At 47.3% G+C, this 25,758-nt stretch overlaps 1 protein-coding gene and 1 non-coding gene across 2 annotated transcripts in view; both read left to right on the top strand.

Annotated features, from left to right (window-relative positions):
- The first annotated feature begins 9,198 nt into the window (after positions 1–9,198).
- TTLL9 (tubulin tyrosine ligase like 9) overlaps positions 9,199–25,758 on the top strand; it is a 37,516-nt gene continuing 20,956 nt past the window's right edge. Inside the window, exons 1-6 of the mRNA XM_047069285.1 lie at positions 9,199–9,228; positions 9,990–10,033; positions 16,338–16,430; positions 18,259–18,342; positions 18,527–18,638; positions 19,406–19,591. Of these exons, the coding sequence (XP_046925241.1) occupies positions 9,199–9,228; positions 9,990–10,033; positions 16,338–16,430; positions 18,259–18,342; positions 18,527–18,638; positions 19,406–19,591 (549 nt within the window). The remainder of the gene's footprint in view (positions 9,229–9,989; positions 10,034–16,337; positions 16,431–18,258; positions 18,343–18,526; positions 18,639–19,405; positions 19,592–25,758) is intronic.
- TRNAK-CUU (transfer RNA lysine (anticodon CUU)) lies at positions 15,447–15,519 on the top strand. The gene has a single exon. It is a non-coding gene; the product is annotated as a tRNA-Lys (tRNA).

The following is a 25,758-nucleotide window of genomic DNA, read 5'->3' as shown; positions in this document are numbered from 1 at the left end:
AGCTCCCTGGGCCTGGCCGCGGTTTCCTAGCAGAAACGTGACGGGGGCCTGAACTTGGATCACTGTGGGTCCCCCCATATTCAGACACTGTGTGGGTAATTCCTTCTTTCGGTCCGTCCCCACTCCTGCCCCGCCCCCATGCGGGCCTCCTACCAGCCAGCCATCCTCGTCTCCAATTCATGCAGCCATCTGCCCTCCCATCCTCCAGTCCACCCATTCATCCCTCCCTCGGTCCGTCCATTCATCCATCCATCCATCCATCCATCCAGTCTCCCTCCCTCTCATCCTTTCCTCCCTTCTGCTTTGGGTCAGCATCTGCTGAGACCAGGCATAACCACCCTTAGAGGGTTCAAGAAATCAGAGCTAAAATGTGAGGAGAGGGAGGTGAGGGGCGGGGGTTACAGACACCTGGGTCCCTTGGAGTAAAGGAGACTCCAGGAGGATATAGTTAGAGGCAAGAGTCCTGGACCTGATAATGTTCCAGGCCCTCTTCAGCTCTGCCCTGCTGGCTGACCCTGGACAACTTCCTCTGGGGTTCCAGCTACCCTATCTGTGTCTCAGGGTGTTGAAATGAGCCTTTCTGGCTGCTAGGACCAAAGATGAAGAATGTAAAAATAGTTGAGACCAGGCACCTCCTGGGGGTCTGAAATAGAAGTAGCTGAGCCAGCTTCTTCTCCGGCCACCCCCCACCCCCATCTACATAGTAGGTGACTGGGGTGGGGGGGAATGTTGGTACAGAGCAGGACCGAGAGTTAACTCGGTTTGAAATGCAGTGACTGGAGAGAACTAAAACTCCCTGGCATTTCTTTCTCCCTTGAATTCACACTATACATGGGTCTGCCTGTCTCATCTCTCCCTGTGCACGGGGTTCTCATAAAAACGAAATTATTCAACAAATGCTTACTGAATACCTACTATATGCTAGATATTAGGGACACAGAGGTGGCTAAAGCAGAGACAGTTCCTACCTTCATTGGCTAACAGTGTAGACCAGCACCACCCAACAGAAATGTAACGTGGGCCGCACGCATAATCTTAAATTTTCTAGCAGCCACATTAAAAAGGTAGAAAGAAACAGGTTGTAAATAAGTTTTTATTTAACCCGATATATCAAAAATATTATCACTTCAACCCGTAGCCAATATTTTCAAATTATTGAGACATTTTACATCCTTTTTAGTGTATTAAGTCTTCATAATCCAGTGTCTATCTTACACGTACAGCACATCTCAGTTCTCTCTCCAAATAAATAAACTTTAAAAAATTAAATTGAAAAAAAAACAAACACTTCAGTGTGGTTCATTGTGGTAGGCAAAATAACGATCTCCCCAAAGACGTCCATGCTCTGATTCCTGGGAATTGTGAATATGTTATGTTATATGGGAAGGGGGAATTAAGGCTGTGGATGGAATTAAAGTTGCTCATGAGCTGGCCATCAGATGGAAAGATTGTCCTGGATTATTTGGGTGGGCCCAATGTAATTACCCAGGTTCTTATAAGTGAGAGAGGGAGGCAGGAGAATAGAGTCTGGGGGGATATGACGATAGAAACAGAGGTCTTGGCAATGAGAAAGAATGAAATATGGCCTTTTGTAGCAACGTGGATGGAACTGGAGAGGGTTATGCTAAGTGGAATAAGTCATAGAGAGAAAAACAGATACCATATGTTTTCACTCTTATGTGGATCCTGAGAAACTTAACAGAAGACCATGGGGGAGGGGAAGGGGGGAAAAAGTTACAGAGAGGGAAGGAGGCAAACCATGAGAGACTCTTAAAAAATGAGACTAAACTGAGGGTTGATGGGGGGGATGGGAGGGAGGGGACAGTGGGTGATGGGCACTGGGGAGGGCACCTGTTGGGATGAGCACGGGGTTTGGTATGGACACCAGTTTGACAATAAATCTCATATTATAAAAAAGAAAAGAAAAGAAACAGAGGTCAGAGTGGTAGGATTGGTGGCTTTCAAGATGGAAGGGGGCCATGAACCAAGGAATGCAGGTGGAAAAAACAAGGAAACAGATTTTCTCCTAGAGCCTCCTAGGAACCCGGCCCTGCCGACTCCTTAATCTCAGCCTAATGAAATCCACCTCAGACTTCTGACCTCAAAAACTGTAAGCTCAGGGCGCCTGGGTGGCTCCACTTCAGCACAGGTCACGACCTCACGGGTTCATGAGTTGGATCCCCGTGTCAGGCTCAGCGCTGAGAGCTCGGAGCCTGGAGTCTGCTTCAGATTCTGTGTCTCCCTCTGTCTCTCTGTGTGTCCTTCCCCTGCTTGTGCACTCTCTCTCTCAAAAGTAATAAACATTTAAAAAAAACCCTGTAAACTCACGTGTTTGTGTTGCTTTAGGTCACTGAGTTTGTGCTAATTACAGCTACAATAGGAACATCATACACTGGCCAATGCCCTTAGGAAAAAGCTCTATCTCTTTAGCATAGCACACAAGGCCTTGTGGGATCTGGCTTCTGCCTCTGTGACTTGGAGCAAATTTCTTAACTTCTGTGAGTCTTGGTATCATCAGCTGTAACACAGGAAGGAAAAACCTCGATAGGTCTCTAGTGAGATGAGGAGGACATATTTCAAGTACCTCGTAGAGAGACAGGCATATAATACATCTTCATTGTTACCATTGTCATTATGATTTGCCTGGAGCAACTGACAGGGAGTTAGGAAGCCTGGGTTCTGTTCTCCTCACTAGGGCTCTGTTACCACATTTGTAAAAAAAAACAACAACAACAAAAAAGGAAACAGCAAAACATACAGGGTTGGCAGCCTCATCTCTCCCCTCTTCCCTAACTCTTTCCTGGTCACTGATCGGCATTCACTTCCACAAACATGCTTCACTCTCTCTGATTTCCAATTTTGCACATGCCATTCCTTCTGTCTGGAATGCTCTTCCCATCCCCTTTACCAGACTAGCTCCCATTTCGTCCCGCCAGTCTGCTGACTCCAATTAAAGATGGTTAGACCCCACAGTTACGCATTCCCAAAGCATCCTAAAATTCTTCCTCTATGGTAGTATTGATATTCTTTTATTATTATGGCAAAAACCAAAAAATAAATCCGGATAAGACTACTTTGGCTAATTGGCTTCAACTGTGTTGCTTAAATAAAACAAAATGTTCCAAATAAACTTAAAGCACTTGGAGTTTCCTCTCCTCTCCCTTCTTCCTTCACTCTCCCTAGAGGAAACCACTATTGTGAGTTTGGTGTGCATCTTTCTAGTCGTATTTTTAAACTTTGAATGCTAATATATCCGTAAGTATGTAGAATACACTTTTGTATGTTTATAATTAATACAAATTTCAACTTTTAAAAATATTTGTCATCCTGCAAGTCTCTTTTATTCACTCAACAGTAAGTTTGGGGTTACTTCTATGTTGATATAGATCTGGAACATTAATTTTTAGCATTATAGTATTTTTATTAGAATATATTCCATTTTATTAATCCATCTCGCTAGGAGTGGACATTTAGATTGTTTCTAATATTTCTTATGAGTATAAAGAATGTTTTGGGGTGCCTGAGTTGGTTGAACATCCAACTCTTTTAATTTTTTAATGTTTATTTATTTTTGAGAGGGGGGAGGGGAAGAGAGAGAGAGAGAGGGAGACACAGAGTCTGAAGGAGGCTCCAGGCTCTGAGCTGTCAGCACAGTGCCCAGTGTGGCGCTTGAACTTACGAGCGTGAGAGCATGACCTCAGCCAAAGTCAGATGCTTACCCAACTGAGCCACCCAGGCTCCCTGAGCACCCAACCTTGATTTTGGCTCGGGTCATGACCCCAGGGTTGTGGGATCGAGCCCCACATTGGCCTCTGCACTGAGTGTGGAACCTGCCTGGGATTCTCTCTCTCTCTCTCTCTCTCTCTCTCTTTTCTCTCCCTCTGGCCCTCTCCCCGCTTGTGCTCTCTCTCTCTCTTAAAAAAAAAAAAAAAAGAGGGGCGCCTGGGTGGCTCAGTCAGGTAAGCGTCCGACTTCAGCTCAGGTCACGATCTCGCGGTCCGCGAGTTCAAGCCCCGCGTTGGGCTCTGGGCTGATGGCTCAGAGCCAGGAGCCTGCTTCCGATTCTGTGTCTCCCTCTCTCTCTGCCCCTCCCCCGTTCATGCTGTGTCTCTCTCTGTCTCAAAAATAAATAAACGTTAAAAAAAAAAAAAGAATGTTGCAATGAACATCCTTGTACATATAACCTATGAACAAGAATGAGAATTTCTTTAGGGAAGGATGACGTCTTGCCTCAAAGTGATAGTCCCCAGGTTGTGCAGCTGTATTCAGAGCGCTTCTAGAATATATGTCCAGTAGTGGAATCAGGTTGTGAGTTGTGTGCATTTTCAATTTTATGAGATAGTGCAAATGGCCTTCCAAAGTGTGACTGTACCAACAGCATATAAAGGTTTGATTTCCACACATCCTTAAAAATACTTGACATTAGGGGTGCCTGGGTGGCTCAGTCAGTTAGGTGTCCAACTTCAGCTCAGGTCATGATCTCGCAGTTGATGAGTTCGAGCCCCACATCGGGCTCTGTGCTGACAGTTCGGAGCCTGAAGCCTGCCTACTTCCAATTCTGTGTCTCCCTCTCTCTCTGCCTCTCCCCGCTCATGCTCTGTCTCTCTCTCAAAAATAAATAAACGTTAAAAAAATATTTTTTAAATGTTCTTATTTTTATCTAGATGATGTGTTTAAAATAATATTTTATAATTGTTTTGATTTACATATCTCAATTTGCTTATTGGCTACTTGAGTTTCTTCTGCTGAAAGTTTTCTATTCATGTACTTTGTCCAGTTTTCTTTTGTGAGGTAAGAGTAGTGTTTTTCTTAATAGTTTGTAGTTCTTTGAGTACTGGTCCTTTGTTATATGTGTTGCAGATATTTCCTCCTCATCTGTAGCTTGTCTTTTTTTTTTTTTACCTTTATTTATTTATTTTTTAGACAGAGAGAGAGAGAGAGAGAGAGAGAGCTAGTGTGGGAGGGGCAGAAAGAGAGGGAGAGAGAGCAAATCCCAAGCAGGCTCTGCACTGTCAGCGCAGAGCCCAACACGGGCTTGAACTCATGAAACCGTGAGATCATGACCTGAGCCAAAGTCGGACGCTTAACCGACTGAGCCACTCAGGCACCCCTGTAGCTTGTCTTTTAATTGAACTTACAATGTTTTTTTGTTGTATGGCAGTTTAGATTTTGAGAGGGTCACAGATTAATTTTTTCTGCTGAGTTGTGCTTTATTAAGAAATCTTTCTCCACCATGACATCATAAAATATTATATATATGTATATTTTCTAATAGCCTGAAGTATTTGTTTGCCGTATTTATTCTTTAACCTGCTTGAATTAGGCATCTATTTTTCACTCCTACAGAAAGCCAGTTTCTGAACGCTATATACTGAGCTCCCCATCCTTTCTCCACTGACTTATGATGTCATCTCTATTCCACATCAAGTTAAAACATACACATGCACACACACACACACATGCACACGGGCACCTGTGTCTGTTTCTAGGATCCCCTTATTATTCCATTGATATTTGCCTCTCTTGGGTTGAGACGGTTTCGCAAAAATCCTGACTGAATTTGGGAAAATACACATCTTTTTGATATTGAGTTTTCCAGTCCATGAACAGGGTATATTCCTCCATTTATTCAGGCCTTCTTTAATGCCCTTCAATGTTTTGTAATTTTCCCTGTGAGAACATACACTCCACAAGGGCAGCTGCTTGTTAGTTTTGTTCATTGTTGTATCCTCAGAGTCAAGAATGAGGCATGCCATAAGTCAAGAATGAGGCTTAAAATTAAAAAAAAGACTAGAGGCTTAATAATTTGTTGTTTAATGAAGCATCTTGCATATATTTTATTAGATATATTCCTACATAACTTATATTTTGTTGCTATAAAACAAACAACACATTTTTTTAACAGTTTCTAATCAGTTATGGTTGGTATATAGATCCCAAGACAGTGGAGAAGTGAGGCAGGAAAAGGCAGGGAGTCAATACAGGGTTCAATGGCAAACAAATTGCTACTTCAGGCTATATGTAGTGTAGAGACACGATGGGATTCGTGTTCTAGAATGCTCTATAGGGGCGCCTGAGTGGCTCAGTGGGTAAAGCGGCCGACTTTGGCTGGGGTCATGAACTCACAGTTCCTGAGTTCGGGCCCCCTGTTGGGCTCTGTGCTGATGGCTCAGAGCCTGGAGCCCGCTTCAGATTCTGTACCACCCTCTGCCTGCCCCTCCCCGACGTGCACTCTGGCTCAGTCTCAAAAATAAACATTAAAAACAATTTTTTTTAATGCTCTTTAGCTGCAGTGCCAAGAATGAATTGTTATGGATAGGCACTAGCAGACTGGTCAGCAGGCGTTGAGGTGACTCCTGGCATCGAGTTGGTGCCTAAGAATTAGAGAGAGTGGCTGAGCAAAAGCAGGAGTGCCTGGCCACGTTGCCAACTGACCAACTGACAAGGTGACTGACTTAGTGAGGCACCGAGTAAAGAAACAGTGCCGTTGCATTTACCAAAGACTGGCCACTTTTCAGGCTAGCTGCTCTTAGGTCAAGCGAAACGTAGCTGGAGGAGGCGCAGTAAATGCCTGCGAAAGGCAGCCAGTCTCCGGCCCGCTGCGCCCCCGGGTCGCGGAGGCTACCGGCTGGGAGGGAAAGATCTGGGGAATAGGGGGATCTGGGCCTCTGGGGAGCGCGAGCTTCCCGCGCCCCGGGTCAGGCGCACCAATCGCGCGGAGAGGAGGCGCCTCGGCTCATCCAATCAGCACGGCGGATCCGGGCACCCTCTGTCGCCTTGGCAACGGGACGCAGGGACTCGCGCGTGGCGAGGTGGCAGTTTGGATCTGGTCCTGTGGAATCGTATTATGTCGCGCCCGAAGGTAGGAGTGCCACGGGGTCCAGATGTTTTCAACGTCCCGAGAGAGAGGGAGGGAGGCCGCGGAGGGATTCAGACTGGGGGGGGGGGGTCCCCGCGGAGTGATTCCGGACAAGGGGGAGGAAAATGAATTCAGAGAAAAGACTTCAAGCCCTGGCTGGCCTCGCGCCGCCGCCCGAGATGCTGGGCGAGTCCGCAGCCGGGGCTTGCTGGCGGGGAAGCTACGAAAATCTGGGATTCTAAACTGTACTCAGCGATTTCGGGGACCCCGGGGGCAACCTCAGAACCTGAAAAAGCTCTTAGAGATCTATTCATCCCGCCTCCTGTTTGCCTACCTATCCATCCATTCGTAATGCATTCATCCCCAAGCGCTAATCAATGGCTTCTCTAAACCGAGCCCACTGCTGACCAGTGAGGAGGACACAGAGGTGAATCACATAAGTCCCTGTCCTCTAGGAGTGCACAGGCCAGCGCCCCCCCCCCACTTTAAAATGGGGAAAATGCGGCCCAAAGAAGGGAAATGAATTACTCTAGAATCCACCCTCCTCCCCACCAGCCTGCTTCTTATCCCGTGTTCTCTCATGCATGGCACCCCAGTTCTTTTAATTCCATCTCACAACAAAAAACAAGTGATTACATTGGGCTCACTCAGATAATCCAGGATAATCTATTTTAAAGTCAGTTGATTATGTCTGCAACTTTAGTTTTCCTTTGCCATGTAACATATTTACAGGTTCTGGGATATTAGGACATGGGCATCTTTTGGGGGATCATTATTCTGCCTACCACACTATTCTATCATCAAATAACTGGAAAATGAAATTGTAAAAAGTACTATTTAAAAAAGCATCACATGGGCACCTGCGTGGCTCAGGCGGTTAAGCATTCTATTCTTGATTTCAACTCAGGTCTTGATCTCAGGGTCATGAGTTCAAGCCCGCAGCTGGGCTCCATGCTGTGCGTGAAGCCTACCTAAAAAAAAATAAAATAAAATAAAAATAAAAATTAAAATAGCATCACAAAATCAAAGACCTATGAAATAATTTAATTTAAAATGTCCAATGGAGGTGCCTAGGTGGCTCAATTAGTTAAGTGTCTAACTCTTGGTTTCAGCTCTGGTCATGATTTCACAGTTTGTGAGCCCTGAGTCAGGCTCTGCACTGACAGCTCAGAGCCTGCTTAGGATTCTCCCTTTCCCTCTCTCTCTCTGGCCCTCCCTTGCTTGTGCTTTCTCTCTCTCTCAAAATAAATAAACATTTAAAAAAGTCCAAGACTTCTGTACTGAAAACTAGAAAATATTGTGGACAGAAATTAAAGAAGAGCCAAATGAATGGAGAGATAGATCATATTCAGGGATTGGGAGACTCAATACATAATGATGTCACTTCTCAATATGATCTATAGATTCCATACAATCCCAGTAAAATCCCAACATGCTTTTTTTTGTAGAAATTAGCAAGCTGGTTCTAAAATTTATATTGAAGTGCAAATGACCCCAAATTGCAAAGACAATCTTGAAAAAAGGCAAAGTTAGAGGACCTATGCTACTTGATTTCAAGATTTACTAGAAAGCTATGGTAATTAAGACAGTGTGGTGGTGACATAAGGGTAGATAAATAAGCAAATAAGATGTAGTCTAGAGACAGACCCACATACACACAGTCAACTGAATTTTGACAGAAGAGTCAATGTAATTCAGTGAGGAAAGGAAAAGTTTTTCAACCAAATACTCTGAGCAACTGGATAAACTGATGGAAAATAGAACTGAAAACATGGAAGAGGATAAAAGATACAATAATTAAAAAAAGAGTGGGACACCTGACTAGTCCTGGGGTACTTGGAGGGGCTTGTGTACATGACTGAGATAAGAGTTCACTTGCTTTTGTGGGGGGCTAGTTTCTGTCTGTTTCATAAAGCAGTACTCTCTATCCCTTTCCACTGTCCCTATCCCTCTGAGGGATAGGATGGTGTGGTAGGCAGAATTCTAGATGGCCCCCAAGATTCCCACCCCTTATGGACACACCTTGTGTAATTCCCTCCCCTTGAGTGTGGGTGGAGTCTATGAATTTGATGGGATAGTTACGACTGTGACTGTATACTGTGCATGGCATAGGACTCTATCGTGGCTGACTTGGAGAGGAAAGGGTTGGAAGTCAGAGAGATGAGCTCCTGCTGGCCTGGAAGAAAGCAAACATCCATGTTGTGAACTGCCTAGGGGGTTACGTTGAAAGGAACTGCGTGGCCTCTAGTTGCTGAGAGCAGACCCCAGTCGACAGCTAGCAAGTAAACAGAGACCTCAGTCCTGCAGCCCCAAGCAGCTGAATTCTGACAACAATCTGGATGATCTTGGAAAAGGACCCCGAGCCCTGCGTGAGAAACATAGCGCAGGCCATCACCTTGGCTGTAGCCCTGTGAGACCTGGGCAGGGGATCCAGCTAAGCTACTCCTGGCCAGCGAAAACTGCAAGACATAAATTTATGCTGTTTTAAGCCACTAGGTTTGTGGTAATTTGTTATACAGTAATAGAAAACAAATGCAGATGACAAGTCTGTCTAAGCTACAGAAGTCATCCCGCACAAGACCAATTTTGATTTCTTTCTCATACCTGCCGTTAGGGATCAGTCTTGCCAGGACTGAAGGCCAAACTGTTTTAGACGTGGTAGAAGGAAAATAATACCCACTCTGCTTTGAGGATTTGAAAGGCCCATTTTGGATGCAAGAGATTAACTTTGCTCCGAGCCTTTGACTCAGTCCACTCCTGGGTCATGGATCTAATCAAACATGTTTCAGCTCCTTCTCACAGAGCCTGCTGAGCTCAGCCCTTAAAACTCAGCCCTCAAAACTGGGGTTGGACCTTTGGAGCGCTGAAAACTAGGTGTTCACTCTACTGGTCATGCTTGCGGAACAATCCTATGAGGTGGGCCCTTGAATACCTGAGGATTTATCCCAAGGACCAAGTTGCTGGGCACATATTGACCAATGTGAACTTGGCCAGGCAGGTCCTTCTTGTCTCAGCATCGGGCGATATTACATCTGATGGTTTCAGCATTTTAAGATCTGCGGTCAGTTGAGCTGGGAAGGCAGAGTGGATATGCAGGACCAGTTACATCGCTTTCCTTTTCTCATTGCAGAATCAAAATTACAAGGGCCATGGATTATCAAAGGGAAAAGAGCGGTGAGTGGTCCCATGCAATCTAATAAACGCAGAACTAAATTCCTCCTCTCTCCTCCCTCCCACCTCCCTCCCTCCCTTCTTTCCTTCCTTCCTTCCCTTTTCCCATCTCTCCAGCCCCGCTTCTTTGCTTCAGTAATGACAATGATAATAACAAACAATCACTGAGCACTTACCATGTGCCAGGCTAGCTGTTTTACCTGTAGTATCTCTTTGAATCTTTACCACAGTCCTTTGAAGTAGATACTGCTATTGTGTCCATTTTATAGATGGGGAAACTGAAGCCCAGAGAGGCTAAGTAGGTAACTTGCTGAAGCCTGTAGGATCAGTTAGTGGCAGAGCTTGTTGGGCTCCAGGGCCCATGATGCCCAAAGCAGGAGGGAGCAGTGTGGACTTCGCTGGAGGTTTTTTGTGAGAAGTTAGAAGTTACACCACACACGCCGTGGCGCATATTTTCGATACTTCTGTTTCATTAGGTATTTCTATTCTTTCTAAAGTCACATCTGGCCATGTCACCACTGAGGAGGGTGTGTGTGGTCTCTGACCCCACCTCTCATGCAGCGCTCATCGACTTTGCCTTCTTTGTCTACGTACTGAGAGAACTTTGCCACCAATTTCAAATCTCTTACTCTCTTCCACAGAGCAGCTCAGCTCTAGTCTGGGTCCTGACCCTAAACTTACACACCCACTCCCACCCCAGCCAAAAAAGGGCACTTCAGTTAACAGGGTCTATTTTATTGGGTCAGACACCAATTAGAAATGTGTTTAGCTACAAGTAACAGGAAACCCAATTAATAGTAGCTTTAAACAATTATATTTGCTTTCCTCATATAACGAAGAGTCAAGAGGGCGGGTGCAGAGTGGTTCAATGCTCTCAGAGCTAGCATCTCTGTGATTGCCTTGACCTTTTCCTTCTGGACACTAAGTGGCTGCTACAGCTCCAGCCTTCATGTCACGATCAAGGTGGGAAGGAGTGGTGAGGGAAGTCTCAAGCCACATCTCTCTCTTTCTTTCTCTTTCTTTCTTTCTTTCTTTCTTTCTTTCTTTCTTTCTTTTTTAAGGTTTATTTGTTTTTGAGAGAGACCGAAACAGCGTGAGCAGGGGAGGGGCAGAGAGAGAGAGAGAGAGAGAGAGTGAATCCAAAGCAGGCTCTGTGCTACCAGCACAGAGCCCGATGTGGGGCTTGGACTCATGAAACTGAAATCATGACCTGAGCTAAAACCTAGGTTTGGTTGCTTAACCGACTGAGCCACCTAGGCGCCCCATCTTTCTTTATTTTCATCAAAAGAACCAGTGCTTTCCAGGAACCCACCCTCTTTAGCCATCTTATGTTTTATCTTACCAGAATCGTGTCGCCTGGACACCCCTAGCTGCATGAATGGTTAGGAATATAAGTTACATAAGTGATGTTATCGTGTTATTATTCTGCACCCTGCTTTTGTCACACAAAATTCTATTTTCAGTATTTATCCACGTTGGTGCACGTAGCTCTGGATGCATTTTGACTACTATCTGTGTTCCATTGTAAGCCACGAGTTATTTATCTGCTTCCTGTTGAGAGGCCTTCTGGCTGGGCCTTAGAATTGAATTAGAATTAGAAAGCACACCCTGAGACAAGGGTGTGTGAGCAAGTAGTTTATTTGGAAGGTTGGAAGGTCAGTAAGCATTGGCAGGGCAGGGGGGATGCGAGGCATCCAAGGGAAACCAATAAAAGGGCATTACAGACAGGTTATTGTGGTGGGCTGGTGGGGCTCAGTCCCACTGGGGATTCCTAGGAGATAGTACAGAATACTGCAGACTCGTCCCCACTGAGTGTTGAGGAACTGGAGGACTTACCCATCAACTCCAGTCGTCATTAGTTGTATGCCGGTGTGGGAAGGGCACTTTGGACCTGCTTTAAGCACTGGTTGAGCTGACTGCGTGCACAGGAATGGAGAATGTCCAAGGGACAAGGGTGGGCCACCAACCGTGTGCTGCAGGTTATTTCCGTAAAAAACAGTAATAATTACAAACGAACATCCGTGTACATATAATGCCTAGGGTATCTATCTAGGGTATAGAGCTAGGATGGAATTGCTGGCCATAGAGTACGTGCAAGTTCAGTTTCACTAAATACTGCCATGTGGTTCTCCAGAGTTCCTTCTACCAGTACAGGAAGAGTTTCCATTTTAGCACATTGTTGCCGAACTTGGACGTCTAGGTTTTTGCCAGTCTAATGTGCCTGAATAGTAACTGACAGTTTTAATCTGCCAGATTGCTCTCTAAAGATTTATCTGATTTACAGTTCCATCAGCATTATAGGATAATTGTCATTTCTCTACATTCTTGTGAACACTTGGTATTTGTCTGATTTTAAACATTTCCCCCGATCTGATGGATATTAAAATTGGGTCTCTTCATTGTTTTGGATTAATGTTTAAATACTCCTTACTTTACTGCTTTATAGCAGGGGTTCTTAAAATTTGAGCTCAAGTTTTCTACTTCAAAATTATTATGGACTCTTGTCAACTTTTATCATAAACACTTCAAAAATTAGAAATTTTAAAATGATACATTTAAAAAATTTTATTAATTCATTTAGAAAGCAATAAAGGACTCATTACCTGGTAGTGTAAATGATGCATTTTTACGAACTATAACCGTATTCTCCCTCCTCCAAATTTATTATGATGAGTAGTAAATGTTTGCACATCTTTGTGTATTTCTTAAATGTCTGGCTTAATAGACAACATTTGGCTTCCTGAACCTTCTGGATTCAATCTGTTGTGATATGTTGTTTTGGTTGAAGAAGAGGAAGGAAATCCAGCCTCACAAATATATGTAGTTGGAAAAGGGAGGACTTTGTATACCTCTGGAAGAGACTCGGAGACCCTGAGGACTACTTGGACCACCCACCAAGAACTGCTGTTTTAGGGAATTACAATACGCATCCTTAACTCATCACTGTCTACTGTGAATCAGTATTATACCACTTCGTGCACAATGGAAGAACCTTAGAACAGCTTGCTCTGTTTACTCCCCTCTGGTTCTTTATGCTGTTATTTTTGTCGTGTATTTAAAAAAAATTGTTAATATTTATTTTTGAGAGAGAGACACACACAGAGCATGAGTGGGGGAGGGGCAGAGAGAGAGAGAGAGAGAGACACAGAATCCGAAGCAAGTTCCAGGCTCCGAGCTGTCAGCACAGAGCTTGATGCAGGGCTCGAACCCACGAACCATGAGCTCATGACCTGAGCCGAAGTCAGATGCTCAACCGACTGGCCACCCAGGTGCTCTGACTCTTTGCCATGTATTTAAACACTAAAGAAAGTGCTTCAGGGTCAAGGAAAATTATCCCTGATGGAAATTCAGATGTACCAAAATGGATATGTGAGTAGAAAGAGAGATCAATTGATTGATTTTCCAGATGATGTGAAAATGTTAGGGTTTAGGAGCTAACAGTCAAGAAGGAATTCTTGAGACATCTTTGGTGCAAAAAGGTGGTTTATTAAGGCATGCAGACAGGATCTATGGGCAGGAAGAGCTGCACAGGGAGCGCCTGGAGTGGCTCAGTCAATTAAGCATCTGACTTTGGCTCAGGCCATGATCTCAGCGTTTGTGGGTTCAAGCCTCGTGTCGGGCTCTGTGCTGACAGCTCAGAGCCTGGAGCTTGCTTTGGAGTCTGTGTCTCCCTTTCTTTCTGCCCCTCCCCCACTTATACTCTCTCTCTCTCTCTCTCTCAAATATAAATAAACATTAAAAATTAAAGAAAAAAACAGATGCACTGGGGTTGTGAGGAGTGGCTGATTATATTGGGTTTGGGATAACGTAAGTCTCTAAGGAATTTGGAAGCAAGGTTTCCAGGACCTCGAGGGGCTAGCTGTTGTTAGGATACAGTCATTTACAACGCTCTAGTAAAACCTTAGTCATGAGACCCTTCAGATGGATGTCAGTGGGCCGTGTGTTTGGAGGACGATTGCTAACATATATCTTGGTTATGGGGGGCAGGGGGAGAGGTAGAGATAAGGGATTTTCTTTACAGGATCCTAGAGGTCAGGCTAATGTCAAGCTAAGGTTGCCTTTTATCTCTAGCAAAGTATTAACATGGAGGCAGTCGAGTTTCTGGAGGAAGGTCACTCTGTCTCAAGGACTTGTCAATGTGCTATAAGTTGTAAAGAAATTTAACTTTTTTTTTTTTCTTTTGCCTTTGTTCTCCACTCCACAGAGACCGTAAGCCCTTTCTTCTGACCACTACTTAGGGTTAGGGGCTGATCATTTGATTCCTCCTAAAGCTGAGTGGAACATGGGTTGGGCCAAAGCTTTACAGTGAGTCGGCTCCAAGGCCAACCTCCTGTACTGCCATTTTGAGCCTTTGCCCCGGAAGGGGGTTGAACTACAGTTCCGTGTTTGTGTGTTTGTTTGTTTGTGGGTTGTTTTTGGTTCATTTTTGGATTCAATCTGGCAGGGCTGCCAGAATGCCCACACCACATCATTGTGCAGGAGCATGGGTTTTCTCTCTGCTTTACTACATTCTCTACTGCTTCTTTCTTAAGCAAATTTGCCGCAAGGTTGTTTTGGTTCGGTTCGGTCTGCTTTGGTTTCGGAATGGGACTCTTCCAGATTTTGATTTGTTTGGCCACCCTCCCTCTTGTCCAAGCACAGCTGCTTTTTCCTGGTGACTGCTTCTCCGTGGCTGGCTCGTTCCTCCCCTTGCCCGAACTCAGACGCCCCCCCCCAGACCTGGACACCTGCTATAGCTCTCTGCTCCTCCCTAAGGGCTTTTTTCTCTCTGGAATCAGTTCAGGTTTTCTTTTGTCCTTTGCTCCCCACTAGCCCCATAGTCAAGTGTGCTATTTAGTTTGCACATTTTTCCCCTCCCTGCTTCAATAGGACTGAGAGTCTTTCGCATCCTCTTCCACTATAACCTGGGATGTTTTAATTTGCGTTTACTTGATTGTTGAGAAGGTTGAGAATCTTTTCTCGTGCTTACTGGTACGTTTCCCCTGCTATGAATTGCCTGTTCAATCCTTTAGGCATTTTTGTCTTTTTAAAAATGATTTGTCGAAGCTCATTATGTACTTGGTCCAAATGTCTTACAGATTGTAAGCATTACAAATATTTTGTCTTAATCTGTAACCAGTCCTTTAAGCTTTATTCGTGGTGTATTTTGTTACAGAGTTCTGTTGTATATACAGAGAGGTGCATGCGTCTTAAGTTTATAGCTCAGTGAATTTTCGTCAACTTAATACACCCACATATCAGGAATCAGAACATCACCAACACTCCAGAAACCCACTCCTGCTCTCTTTCTATCATTCCCCCACAAAGGTAGCCATTATCCAGACTTCTAATGATGTGTTAATTTTTTTAATTAAATAGTTACTTTGAGATAATTGTAGATTTATATGCAGTTGTAAGAAATAATGTAGTGAGGGGTGCCTGGCTGGCTCAGTTGGTAAAGCATGTGACTCTTGATCTCAGGGTTGTGAGTTCAAGCCTCATGTTGGGTGAGGAGCCTACTTAAAAAAAAAAAAAGTATAAGAAATAATATAGTGAATTACCATGTGCCCTGTATTTGGTTTTCTCCAATGGTAACAGAGAATACAACTATAATGTGGTATCACAACCAGGATACTGACATCCATACAGTCAAGATAAGGAAAGTTCCCATCACCACCAATCCCTAATATGACCATCTTATGACCACATCCACTTCCTCCTTCTCCCTCTGCCTTCTTCCACAATCCTACCTCCCCCCTGTTCTTAACCCCAAGCAACTGCTAATCTGTTCTTCATTTTAATAACTTTGTCATTTCAAAAAGTTATATAGGGACCTGGGTGGCTCAGTCAGTTAAGTGGAGAACTCTTGATTTTGGCTCAGGTCATGATCTCACAGTTTGTGGGCTGGAGCCTCGCGTCAGGCTCTGCGCTGACAATGAGGAGCCTGCTTGGGATTCTCTCTCTCCCTCTCTCCCTCTCTCTCTCTCTGCCACCCCCCCCCACTTGCATGTGCATTCATGCTCTTTCTCTCAAAAGAAAAGCTATATAAATGGACTTGTACAGTATATAAGAACGTTTTAGGATCGGCCTTTTTCACTCGGCATAATTCCCCAGAGATGCATGCACATTGAATGTACACATATTTCACTCCTTTTTATTGCTAAGTCAGTATTCCATGGTATGGATGGACCGCTATTTAACCATTCACCCATTGAAGGACATCTGGGTTGTTGCCAGCTTCGGGCTATTCTGGATAAAGCTGCTGTGAACATCCACGCACAGGTTTCTGCGTGACCCTGAGCGAGCGATCTGTCACCCTGTCTTGCAGAGAGCAGAGAGCTTCAATCCGATTCAAGACCACTCTCGTGAATACTCTCATGGATGTCCTTCGCCACAGGCCGGGCTGGGTAGAAGTAAAGGAGTAAGACGCATCCCCACCCCCTGCCAATCTCGGCCCTCTTTCCCTTTGACTCACCAGGCCTTGTCTCCCTCTGTTTTCTCCCAGTTCCTGTGGGTGGCTACTGGGACTTGTCCCAATTTGGCTGTGACAGGGACCAAAATTTATTTAGCACTCCGAGTGTATCAGGCACATTACAGACGCCGTCTCTGCCTTGTCTAAGTCTTAGAACCATCCAGCAAGATATGATTATGTTCAGAGGGATCAAGCCAATTGTTGAAGGTCACACAGCACATGTGTGTCAGAGTGGGAGTTGCTCCCAGTTCAGCTGGACTCTTCCGTAGCCAGGGTCCTAGAGCTCTCTGGCGAATCAAGGAGTGCAGCCGTCACAGACTAGCTGGCTTGAATCCTCTAGGGATGGCAGGTCGAGGTCAAGGGCTGCTCGTCCCTGGCCACTTATTAGTCCTGTGACTTTGAACGAGTTACTTGACCCCTAAGCCTACATCTCTTCTATGGTGGGCCCTGGGGATGCTGAGATGAACAATGTCTGGCACATAGCAGGTGCTAATGTTAGTGAGGGCTAAGGTTGGGCTGCATATAACAGAGACCCAAAGCAAAAGAGGCTCTGACAGACCAGAAGTTTATTTATCTCTCCCACCAAAGTCCAGGTTTAGGAATTTCAGAGATCGCATAGAAATTTGGAGCCACCTGTTTCCGTCTTTCCATCCTGCCATCCGTTGAGTGAAGCCCTTCTCACGGTCTAAGGTGAAGCTCCAGTCTTGCATCCACAGGGCGAGCAGCAGTAGGTAGGAAGGAGACAAGAAAGTACACACCCTGCCCTTGAAGGACACAGCCCAGAAGTCCCTCACGTTGGCCAGACTTAGCCTAGCTGCAAGAGAATCTGGAAAATGTAGCTTTTATTTTGGAAAATGTGGATTACATTTCCCCAGGTAAATGTTGGGAATTCTATTACTGTAGACAAAAGGGGGAGAATGGGTAGGAGGGGGGAGGGCCACCAGCTGCCCTGACCTGGTGCTCAACCAATGTTGTTGCATAACAATAGCTGAGCCCGTTAGACACTCTTTACTATAGCAGTTTACACGCATGACCTCTGAATCGTCCAGCAAACCTTCTTCTGGGAGGTGCTATTGTCATACCCATCTGCTGGAAAACGGGACACCTGGGCATGGAAGAGTAAAGAGTGCCATGTTGGAGGTCACTTGGCTTGTCAGGGCTTGGACTGCACCTAGTCGGTCTGTGTGCAGAGTCCCAGGTGCATCTCTACCCTCTCGGTGAATGAGGAAACAAATGAGCCAATGGATGAATCCATGATTCCCACTGCCTGGTGCTGGAGTCTAGTCTTCAGTTATTGTTGTAATTTTGTAACTTAAAAAACCAAACAAACAAAAAAACAACGTTGGAAGCAACGGTGGTGGCATTATTTTCTTTCCCGTCACATCCTTTTCAAGCACCTCCTCTCTGCACCCCAGCTCTGGCGTCGGATTCGGTAGATTAGCCTGGGTAAGAATGCCGATGCTGCTGTGCCCTGGGCGAGCGAGGTTCTCCTCGACTGAGGGCTCCAGGGATGACTGTAGTCACCTCTTGAGGCTGTTCTGAGGACTCAGTGAGGGGAGGGCTTTGTGGACAGGGAAGGGCTTACAGATGTTATCGGGAGGCACTGCTTGGTGATGTGGGCCGGGGGTGGCAACCCAGATGCTTCTAGAGCCCAGGCAGGTAACCTGATCAGGTGAGGCTGGCTGGTTGCCATGGGCCGTAGGCAGTGGTAGGTAGGGGCTGTGATCTGGAGAGGGTACGTCCCAACTTGGTGGCTGTTCCTCACTCCCGCCGACAGGTGCCAGGAGGCATCAGGACCCCGTGTGGCCGATACCTCGGTTGTTCAAAGGGAACCCAAAGGAAGCCGGCAGCCTGGATTTGTGTAGGAGTATTTCTCCCGTTCTCACTCTGGCCTAGCGAAGCACACTGTGGGCAGGGCTGGCCCACGGCACCCCCTTGAGGCTCCTTATGAACCTTGCTTGTCCCTCAGCTGCACCTCCATGGGCCCCAGGCCCTCAGCAGTGCTGAGGTCCTTACCTCCTGACCTTTGTCCCACCCACCCCCAGTGAAGGGGACTGGGATTTCTACTGGTGTGACGTCAGCTGGCTCCGGGAGAACTTTGACCACACCTACATGGACGAACATGTGCGGATCAGTCACTTCCGAAACCACTACGAGGTGAGCTGGGTGGGCTGGTGGTGGCGGGGGAAGCGGGGGCACTGAGTCGGCCACTTCATGTCACTGGATGTCGCAACGAGCAGGGGCTGGCACGGGAGTGCAAAGAGCAGAATGGAAAAGTGTAAGGGAGTTTGGGGTACATGCCAGGTGGGGAACATGTGCACGAGATACACGATGGGCTAAAGGATGTGAGAGGGTAAGGATCTAATACCCGAGCAGCAGGCTATCTTGGGGTGGGGACTCAGGTCACAGGCCGGTGGGCATGTCAACACTACAGATGTGAGGGGTAGCCTGGCCTGGGGGGGCGAGGGCCGCAGGAGCAGGATGCTTGAGCCATATGGTGATTTCAGGGAAGAGACAGATTGAGCAGTTGGGAGTCTAGAGCTGGGAGGGAGGTCCGGGAGGAATCAGATCACAAATCACACTGGAGGAGCCAAAGGTGCTGAGATTTGAAAAGGTTAGTGCAGCTTAGAAGTTAGCAACATGAACTTCGGAGTCAGACAGGCCTGGGTCAAGTCCTGGCTGTGCCTTCCGTTAGCTGGGTAGCTCTGGGCAATTGACTTAGCCTTTCTGAGCCTCAGTTTTCTTGCCTGTAAAGTGGGGATGGTTATAGAATAGCAGGCTCTCAAAGTTACTCTTACTGTTATTGCTACTTCGTGGGCCGAGAATGGAGGCTGTGGGAGGCAGTGGCGATGGCTGGGGCTGGGAGGTGGGGCAGGGCAGGGGGCACGAGCACTAACAGCCTGTCCACCCATCCCGCTGCCCAGCTGACGCGCAAGAACTACATGGTGAAGAACCTGAAGCGGTTCCGGAAGCAGCTGGAGCGCGAGGCAGGGAAGCTGGAGGCAGCCAAGTGCGACTTCTTCCCCAAAACCTTTGAGATGCCATGCGAGTACCACCTGTTCGTGGAAGAGTTCCGCAAAAACCCGGGGATCACCTGGATCATGAAGCCTGTGAGTGCCCGGTGCCCAGTCCAGGGACCAGGGGGAAGGGGCAGGGGGAGGGAGGGCTGCCCAGGCACCAGCAGGGATCCTTCATGGCGCATCCCAAGACAGAACCCCTGCCTGGGATTTCAGCCTTAGATGCACCATCTGCCTCCGCAGAAGAGCTTTTTTTTTTTTTTTAAGTTTATTTATTTTTGACAGAGAGACAGAGCGTGAGTGGGGGAAAGGCAGAGAGAGGGAGACACAGAATCCGAAGCAGGCTCCAGGCTCTGAGCTGTCAGCACAGAGCCCGACACGGGGCTAGAACTCACAAACCGTGAGATCATGACCTGAGCCGAAGTCAGACGTTTAACCAACTGAGCCACCCAGGTGCCCCTCCGCCGAAGAGTTTTGTCTCCTCTTTGCAGTGTTTGAACCCAGCAGCTATGACTGCTAGTACACAGTAGGTGCTCAATACATGTTTACTAGATGGAAAAGTATCCTCAGGACACCAGGGCAGTGAATCCAGAGCCTTGCTGGAGCTCAGGTCCCCACCTCTCTTCCTGACATGAGAGAAAATGCTGGCAGTCAGGCCATGCCAAGCGCTTTGCCTGCATTACCTGATTCTCCAGATGGTCTTTGGGATGAGATATTACCTTATTTTATTTTATTTCATTTCATTTTTAAATATGTATTTATTTATTTTGAGAGAGAGAGTGTGTGTGCGCTTGCGTGAGAGCAGGGGGTGGAGGGAGAGGTAGAGAGACAGAGAGGGAGAGATTCCCAAGCAGGATTGTCGTGGGGCTTGATCTCACAAACCATGAGATCATGACCTGAGCTGAAGTCAAGAGTCAGACGCTTAACCCGACTGAGCCACCCAGGCGCCCCAATATTACCTTGGTTTAAAGATGAGGAGACTGCAACCCATTTATTCAAGCATTCCACAATGTTTACCGAGCGCTGGCTACGTGCCAGGCATAGAAGTAGGTGCTAGGGACACAGCCCTCAGCAAATTGGAAGCGGGTCTTGTCTTTACCTTCCTTGAGTGCAGACGTTACAGAAGATACCTGTGTGAGTACAGTTGTTCTAAGTGACACTAGAGAGGAAACAGTAAGAGGTTCCCTGCTGCGCAGCGGGCTTTTCTGAAGGGAGATTGGGCTCTAAGGTCAAATCCCTTAGTTTAAATACTACCTGTACCACTTACTTGCTGTGTGAGCTCAGACAGGTTACTTAACTTGTCTGTGCCCCAGTTTTCCCATCTGCAAAGTGAGACTGTGTTACCTGTCACATAATGTTGTGGTGTGATTAACACAGGTAGAGCATACCTTAAGCACTCCATAAATGATAGCTGCCATTGTTATTAGTATTATTAAAAGAATTGTTGACTTTGACTGAAAGTCAAGAAATATTGACTGTGGCCTGAAGGATGCCGAGGAGTCAGCCTGGCGAAGGGCAGAGGTAGGGAAGAGCATTCTGGGAAGAGGGACTGCATGCATGAAAGCCTTGCATCCGGAGGTAGCCAGCCCTTCGGGGATCAAGAAACTGAGTGGAGGGCAGGCGCGGCAGAGCACCTATGAGCCCCTCGATTGTTCCTCGTGCCAGGGCTGGTTTCTCACCACAAAGCCACCATAGCCTTGAATGGTATCATCAAAGCCCCCTAATATTTTCTGGGCTTGGGACCGTGCCAGGCCCCAGGAAGGGAGCTGGGGGGAGGACGTGGGGGGCAGCCTTTCCTCGTGCAGCTGGGGACTAGACCTGGTGTTGGCTGATATGCACATTCAACCAAGAGCACAGCTGCTTGGAGGGGGAATCGACGTGCCAGACAGAAACGACGGATCCTCCCGACTGGGTCCCAGCCAGCGTTGACCCCGGGACCTCCTGCACCTGTCCCCTCCTCTGCAGCCGGAGAAGAAGGGGTTCGTTAGGCACAGGAAGACTACAAGCCACAGGGCGGTCCCAGCTCCCAGCATTAGCCTCTCAGACAAATGGTAATTTGTGCTAATTGGGATGAGCAATTGCATATTAAGTTGATTCCTTTCCCAGCCCACGGCCTTTGTTAGAGGCAGACACAAGACAGCTGTAATTAAGAGGAGGCATCTTGGCTGTGTGCGTGTGTCCTTGCTCCTGAATAGCTGTGGCGCCCTGTCTGGGGTGTGGGGAGCCGGGAGTGGGTGCCCTGAGCTCTAACTCTGTACCCGCCACGCATAAGCCCTGGGCAGGTTCCTCAACCCCTCTAAGTCTGCGTCCTCATTGTCCTCATCCATAAAATGGAATGAATGAGTGCACCTACCTGCCGGGCTTGCGAGAGAATCCAATGCGGTTATACACATTATATAAAGGGTTTGGCACTTAGGTATCCAGTCATTGACCGCTTTTATGGTTACTTCCAAGACTCCAGGAGACACCTGGAAAGCACGAGGTCGTGCTTCCCAAACCCAAATGTGCCCACAATCATCAGGCAACCTGGTTAAAGGCAGAGACTGATTCGGCAGGTCTGGGTCGGTCTGAGAGTCTGCCTTGCTAACCAGCTCCCAGGTCAGGCCCTTGCTGCTGGTCCACGGACCACACTTGGAGGAGTGAGACCCTAGCGGAATCATTTTCAAAACTGAGAGTGCATCAGAATTTTCTGGAGAGCTTATTAAAGCCCCCCTCCCATCCCCCAGGGTCTGATTCAGTAGGCCTGATGTGGGGCCAAAGAATTTGCATTTCTAACAATTTCCCAGGTAGAGCAACCAGGGTTCTCTGGAGCCACCGAACCATGAACCGCTGGGACGGAGTATTAGTTCTGGGATCCTGTTGTTTGGATCCTTTGGGGTGGGGAAAATGTTAAAAAAAAAAAAAAAAAGGACATTACTCCAAATTCAGAAAATAGAAAAAATCCCGAATCCCTCCACTCCTCCCACAAGGCCTGTCTCTGTGAGCCAGCTTGTCCTCGTGCACCCACACACAAGAGTTTTCACATAGCTGCCATGGCCGGAGGGTCAGGGTAGCCACTGGCCTGCCTTTTCCCTCTGGCATCTCCTCTGCACGGTGCCCTAGGGCCTGCTGACTCTTCAGCTTCCTCCTCCACTCCCGGCGGCAGAGCAGGGGCGATGCGGGGTGGGGTGGGCGGGGCGAGTTGGACTCAGAAGGGAGTAAGCAGCATCATCCCCTCCCTGCCATCCTCAGGAACCCCTCTTCCCACCGAGCCTGAGCCCCAGCCCATCTCAGAGGATAAGAACAAGCCCTTGACTCTGCCATTTAAAAGTCCAACTGATGTAAGAATTGCATCGATCCCAACTTCTTTGCCATCGAAACATTCTCCCTTCCTACCAGCTCAGGCCCTCCGGGTGGGCAGGAGGTCAGCAGGATGCCTTGGGCAGCAAATAACAGAAATCACGACTACAGGGAGCCCAAACGAGAGGGCTGGTAAAAATAGTGTTTCACACGGTCACAAAATAGTGTTTTTAAAAGGATAAAATAATTTGGTTATAAAAAGAAGCAACTCTATTGAAAAACAGTTATCAACCGGTTAGTCTGGGTCCTCTGAGAAACAAACGAACATGCCGGGAGTTTTGCCCGTGAGGAATTGGGGGAGGGAGTGGGGGGGAGCCTGGACGGCAGTCAGACCCCAGCGAGGGAGAGAGGGAAGGAAGAGAAGCACCTAGAGGCCGGGCAGCAAGGCCTGGGGGAGGCCTCATGCCAGAGGAGGCCCCACTCTCCAGGGAGTGGGCCAGCCTTCAAGGCCCCCTCTGTCCTCCGTCCGTGGCAGGAGCGTCCCCTGCAGGCGGGGCCCCACAAGTGCAGCGTGGACTGCGGTAGTAGAAGCTGGCGGTCAGTCCAGCACCTTCCGCAGTTGGAGATGGGCTAGCATGTTCTCACAACGGCCACACAAACTATTAAATGATCTGTATGCAGTAACAGTAACAATATATGTGCTTTTCATTAACAGTGAAAGAGAGTCTAACAGCAGGCCCCATTGTTACCATACTTTCAAAATCATCACAAGCAAAAACAATATTTTGAGACACCTGCAGCAACTCTAATGTGATCTAAAAATAACCGAGATTTCCTCTGAGAGTAAAGTCACAGGCTTGGCTAGTACTACTAGGATTTGTTGTCTGCATTCATAATGGGAAGCAGTGGGAAAATCTGGTTAGGATGAAAAACTTTCTTCTCATTCAAGTTTACAGACCCCAGGACATTTCCTTTAATGACGAGAGGTCGCTTCCAGGGATGATTCAACATCATAGGGCAGCTCGACATCATCATCGGTTCCCACCCCAGCGGCCTGGCCGCTACTCTTGGTCACAATGTAGCTGCCAAGCTCTAGCTTCACCTCCTCACGCCTCCACTATTGCCACAGGATTGAAGGAACACCCTGGTCTTGTGTGTCCCTTTTGAAGAAGACACAAACTCCCCAGAGGTCACTGCAGTAGACTTCCCCTGGCATCCTGCTGGCCCTGCTTGAACCGGTCACATGGTGGGGGCGTGGGACCACCGTGGGCATCAGACCCCGCAGAGGGCAGGGCCACCAGGAAGAGGTGATCCAAATGAGGTTCTGTTGGGAGCGCCTGGCTGGCTCAGTTGGTGGAACAGGTAATTCTTGATCTCAGGGTCGTGAATACAATGCCCACGATGGGTGTAGAGCTTACATTCAAAAACAAATACCCAAATGGGGTTCTGTTGGCAGAGAAAAAAGGGAATTTTTTTCCATACTTGGCTTTGCTGAGTGGACCACCAACTACATCTGTAACACCCAATGAATGCCACACAACGAATGCCTCATGAGAAATGATCCCCAGGGGCAGGGCATCGAGGGCCATGAGTGGCCACAGGTTCTAAATCTAAATATCTAAATCTAAATCTAAATATGGTTCATTCTAACAATCCGTTCATATATATATGTTTTTTTTTTACATTTATTTATTTTTGAGAGACAGAGCACAAGTGGGGGAGGGGCAGAGAGAGAAAGAGACACAGAATCCGAAGCAGGCTCCAGGCTCTGAGCAAGCGGTCAGCACAGAGCCCGACGCAGGGCTCAGACTCACAAACCGTGAGATCATGACCTGAGCTGAAGTTGGAGGCTTAACCGACTGAGCCACCCAGGCGCCCCAACTATCCATTCATATTATTTTCCAATTGAAAACATATCTTTTTATAAAAATAATATTTTACTCCCAGATTATCAAGTAAGATTGATAATCCCAACAGTAGGACCATGTTGACCGTGGGGGTGGGGGGGGCGCCTGGGTGGCTCAGTCAGTTAAGCGTCTGACTTTGGCTCAGGTCATGATCTCACGGCTTGTGAGTTCGAGCCCTGCGTCGGGCTCTGTGCTGACAGCTCAGTGCCCGGATCCTGCTTCGGATTCTGTGTCTCCTTTTCTCTCTGCCCCTCCCCTACTTGTACTCCGTCTCTCTCTGTCTCTCAAAAATAAATAAATGTAAAAAAAAAAAAATAACTACCTGGGTTTGTCACCTACAGGCTGGGTAACCTTGAACAGAGTGCTTGGCCTTGTTCCTTGGTTTCCTTGGCTGCAAAAGGGGGATAATGTTAATGCCTCCATAGAAGATTCTTTGTAAAGCTTGAAGGAGCTCATGGGCCTGGCACCCAGAAAACATCTGAGAAGTATTGGCTACCACTGTTAGAAACCATTCCCCTAAAGTCAGTGTGCTGGTCCTATTCCCGCACCCCAAAACTCAGTGGCTTGAAATGAAAATCCTGTCTTATTTATTAGCTCATGCTAGTTTGGGCAGCATTTGACAGGGAAGGCTCGTTGCTGTTTGAGCATCTACTGGGACAGCTCCCGTGAGGGCTGCGGGATTCTCTTCCGAGCTGGCTCCCTCACTGGGCTGGCAAGTCAGTGCTGGCTGTTGGCCGGGAGCTCAGCCAGGGTGGAGGGCTGGAAGACTCAGTTGCCCTCCGTATGGACCTCTCCATGTGACCTGAGCTTCCTCACGGCATGGTGGCTAGGTTCCAAGGGCAACCATCCCCAAAGAGAAAGCGGTGTGGAAGCTGTGTTGCCTTGGAGGACCCAGCACTGGAATCCACACAATGTCACTTCTGCCATATGCAATTAGTAGAGACAGTCCCAAATGCTGGCCCAGATTCGGGGCGGGACATTGAATTTACCTCTTGATGGAGGGTGGAGGTAGCAAGGTTCTGGGAAAACATATGGGAGTGGAAATATTTTTGTGATTGTTTTTGGAAACTACAG

The sequence above is a fragment of the Lynx rufus genome, unplaced genomic scaffold, assembly GCF_022079265.1.
Source record: "Lynx rufus isolate CCGP_SWC_20201006 ecotype Redwood Valley unplaced genomic scaffold, mLynRuf1.p SCAF_8, whole genome shotgun sequence".
NCBI lineage: Eukaryota > Metazoa > Chordata > Mammalia > Carnivora > Felidae > Lynx > Lynx rufus.
Note: the sequence above shows the minus strand (reverse complement) of the source record. Positions and strands in the feature narration are given on the sequence as shown.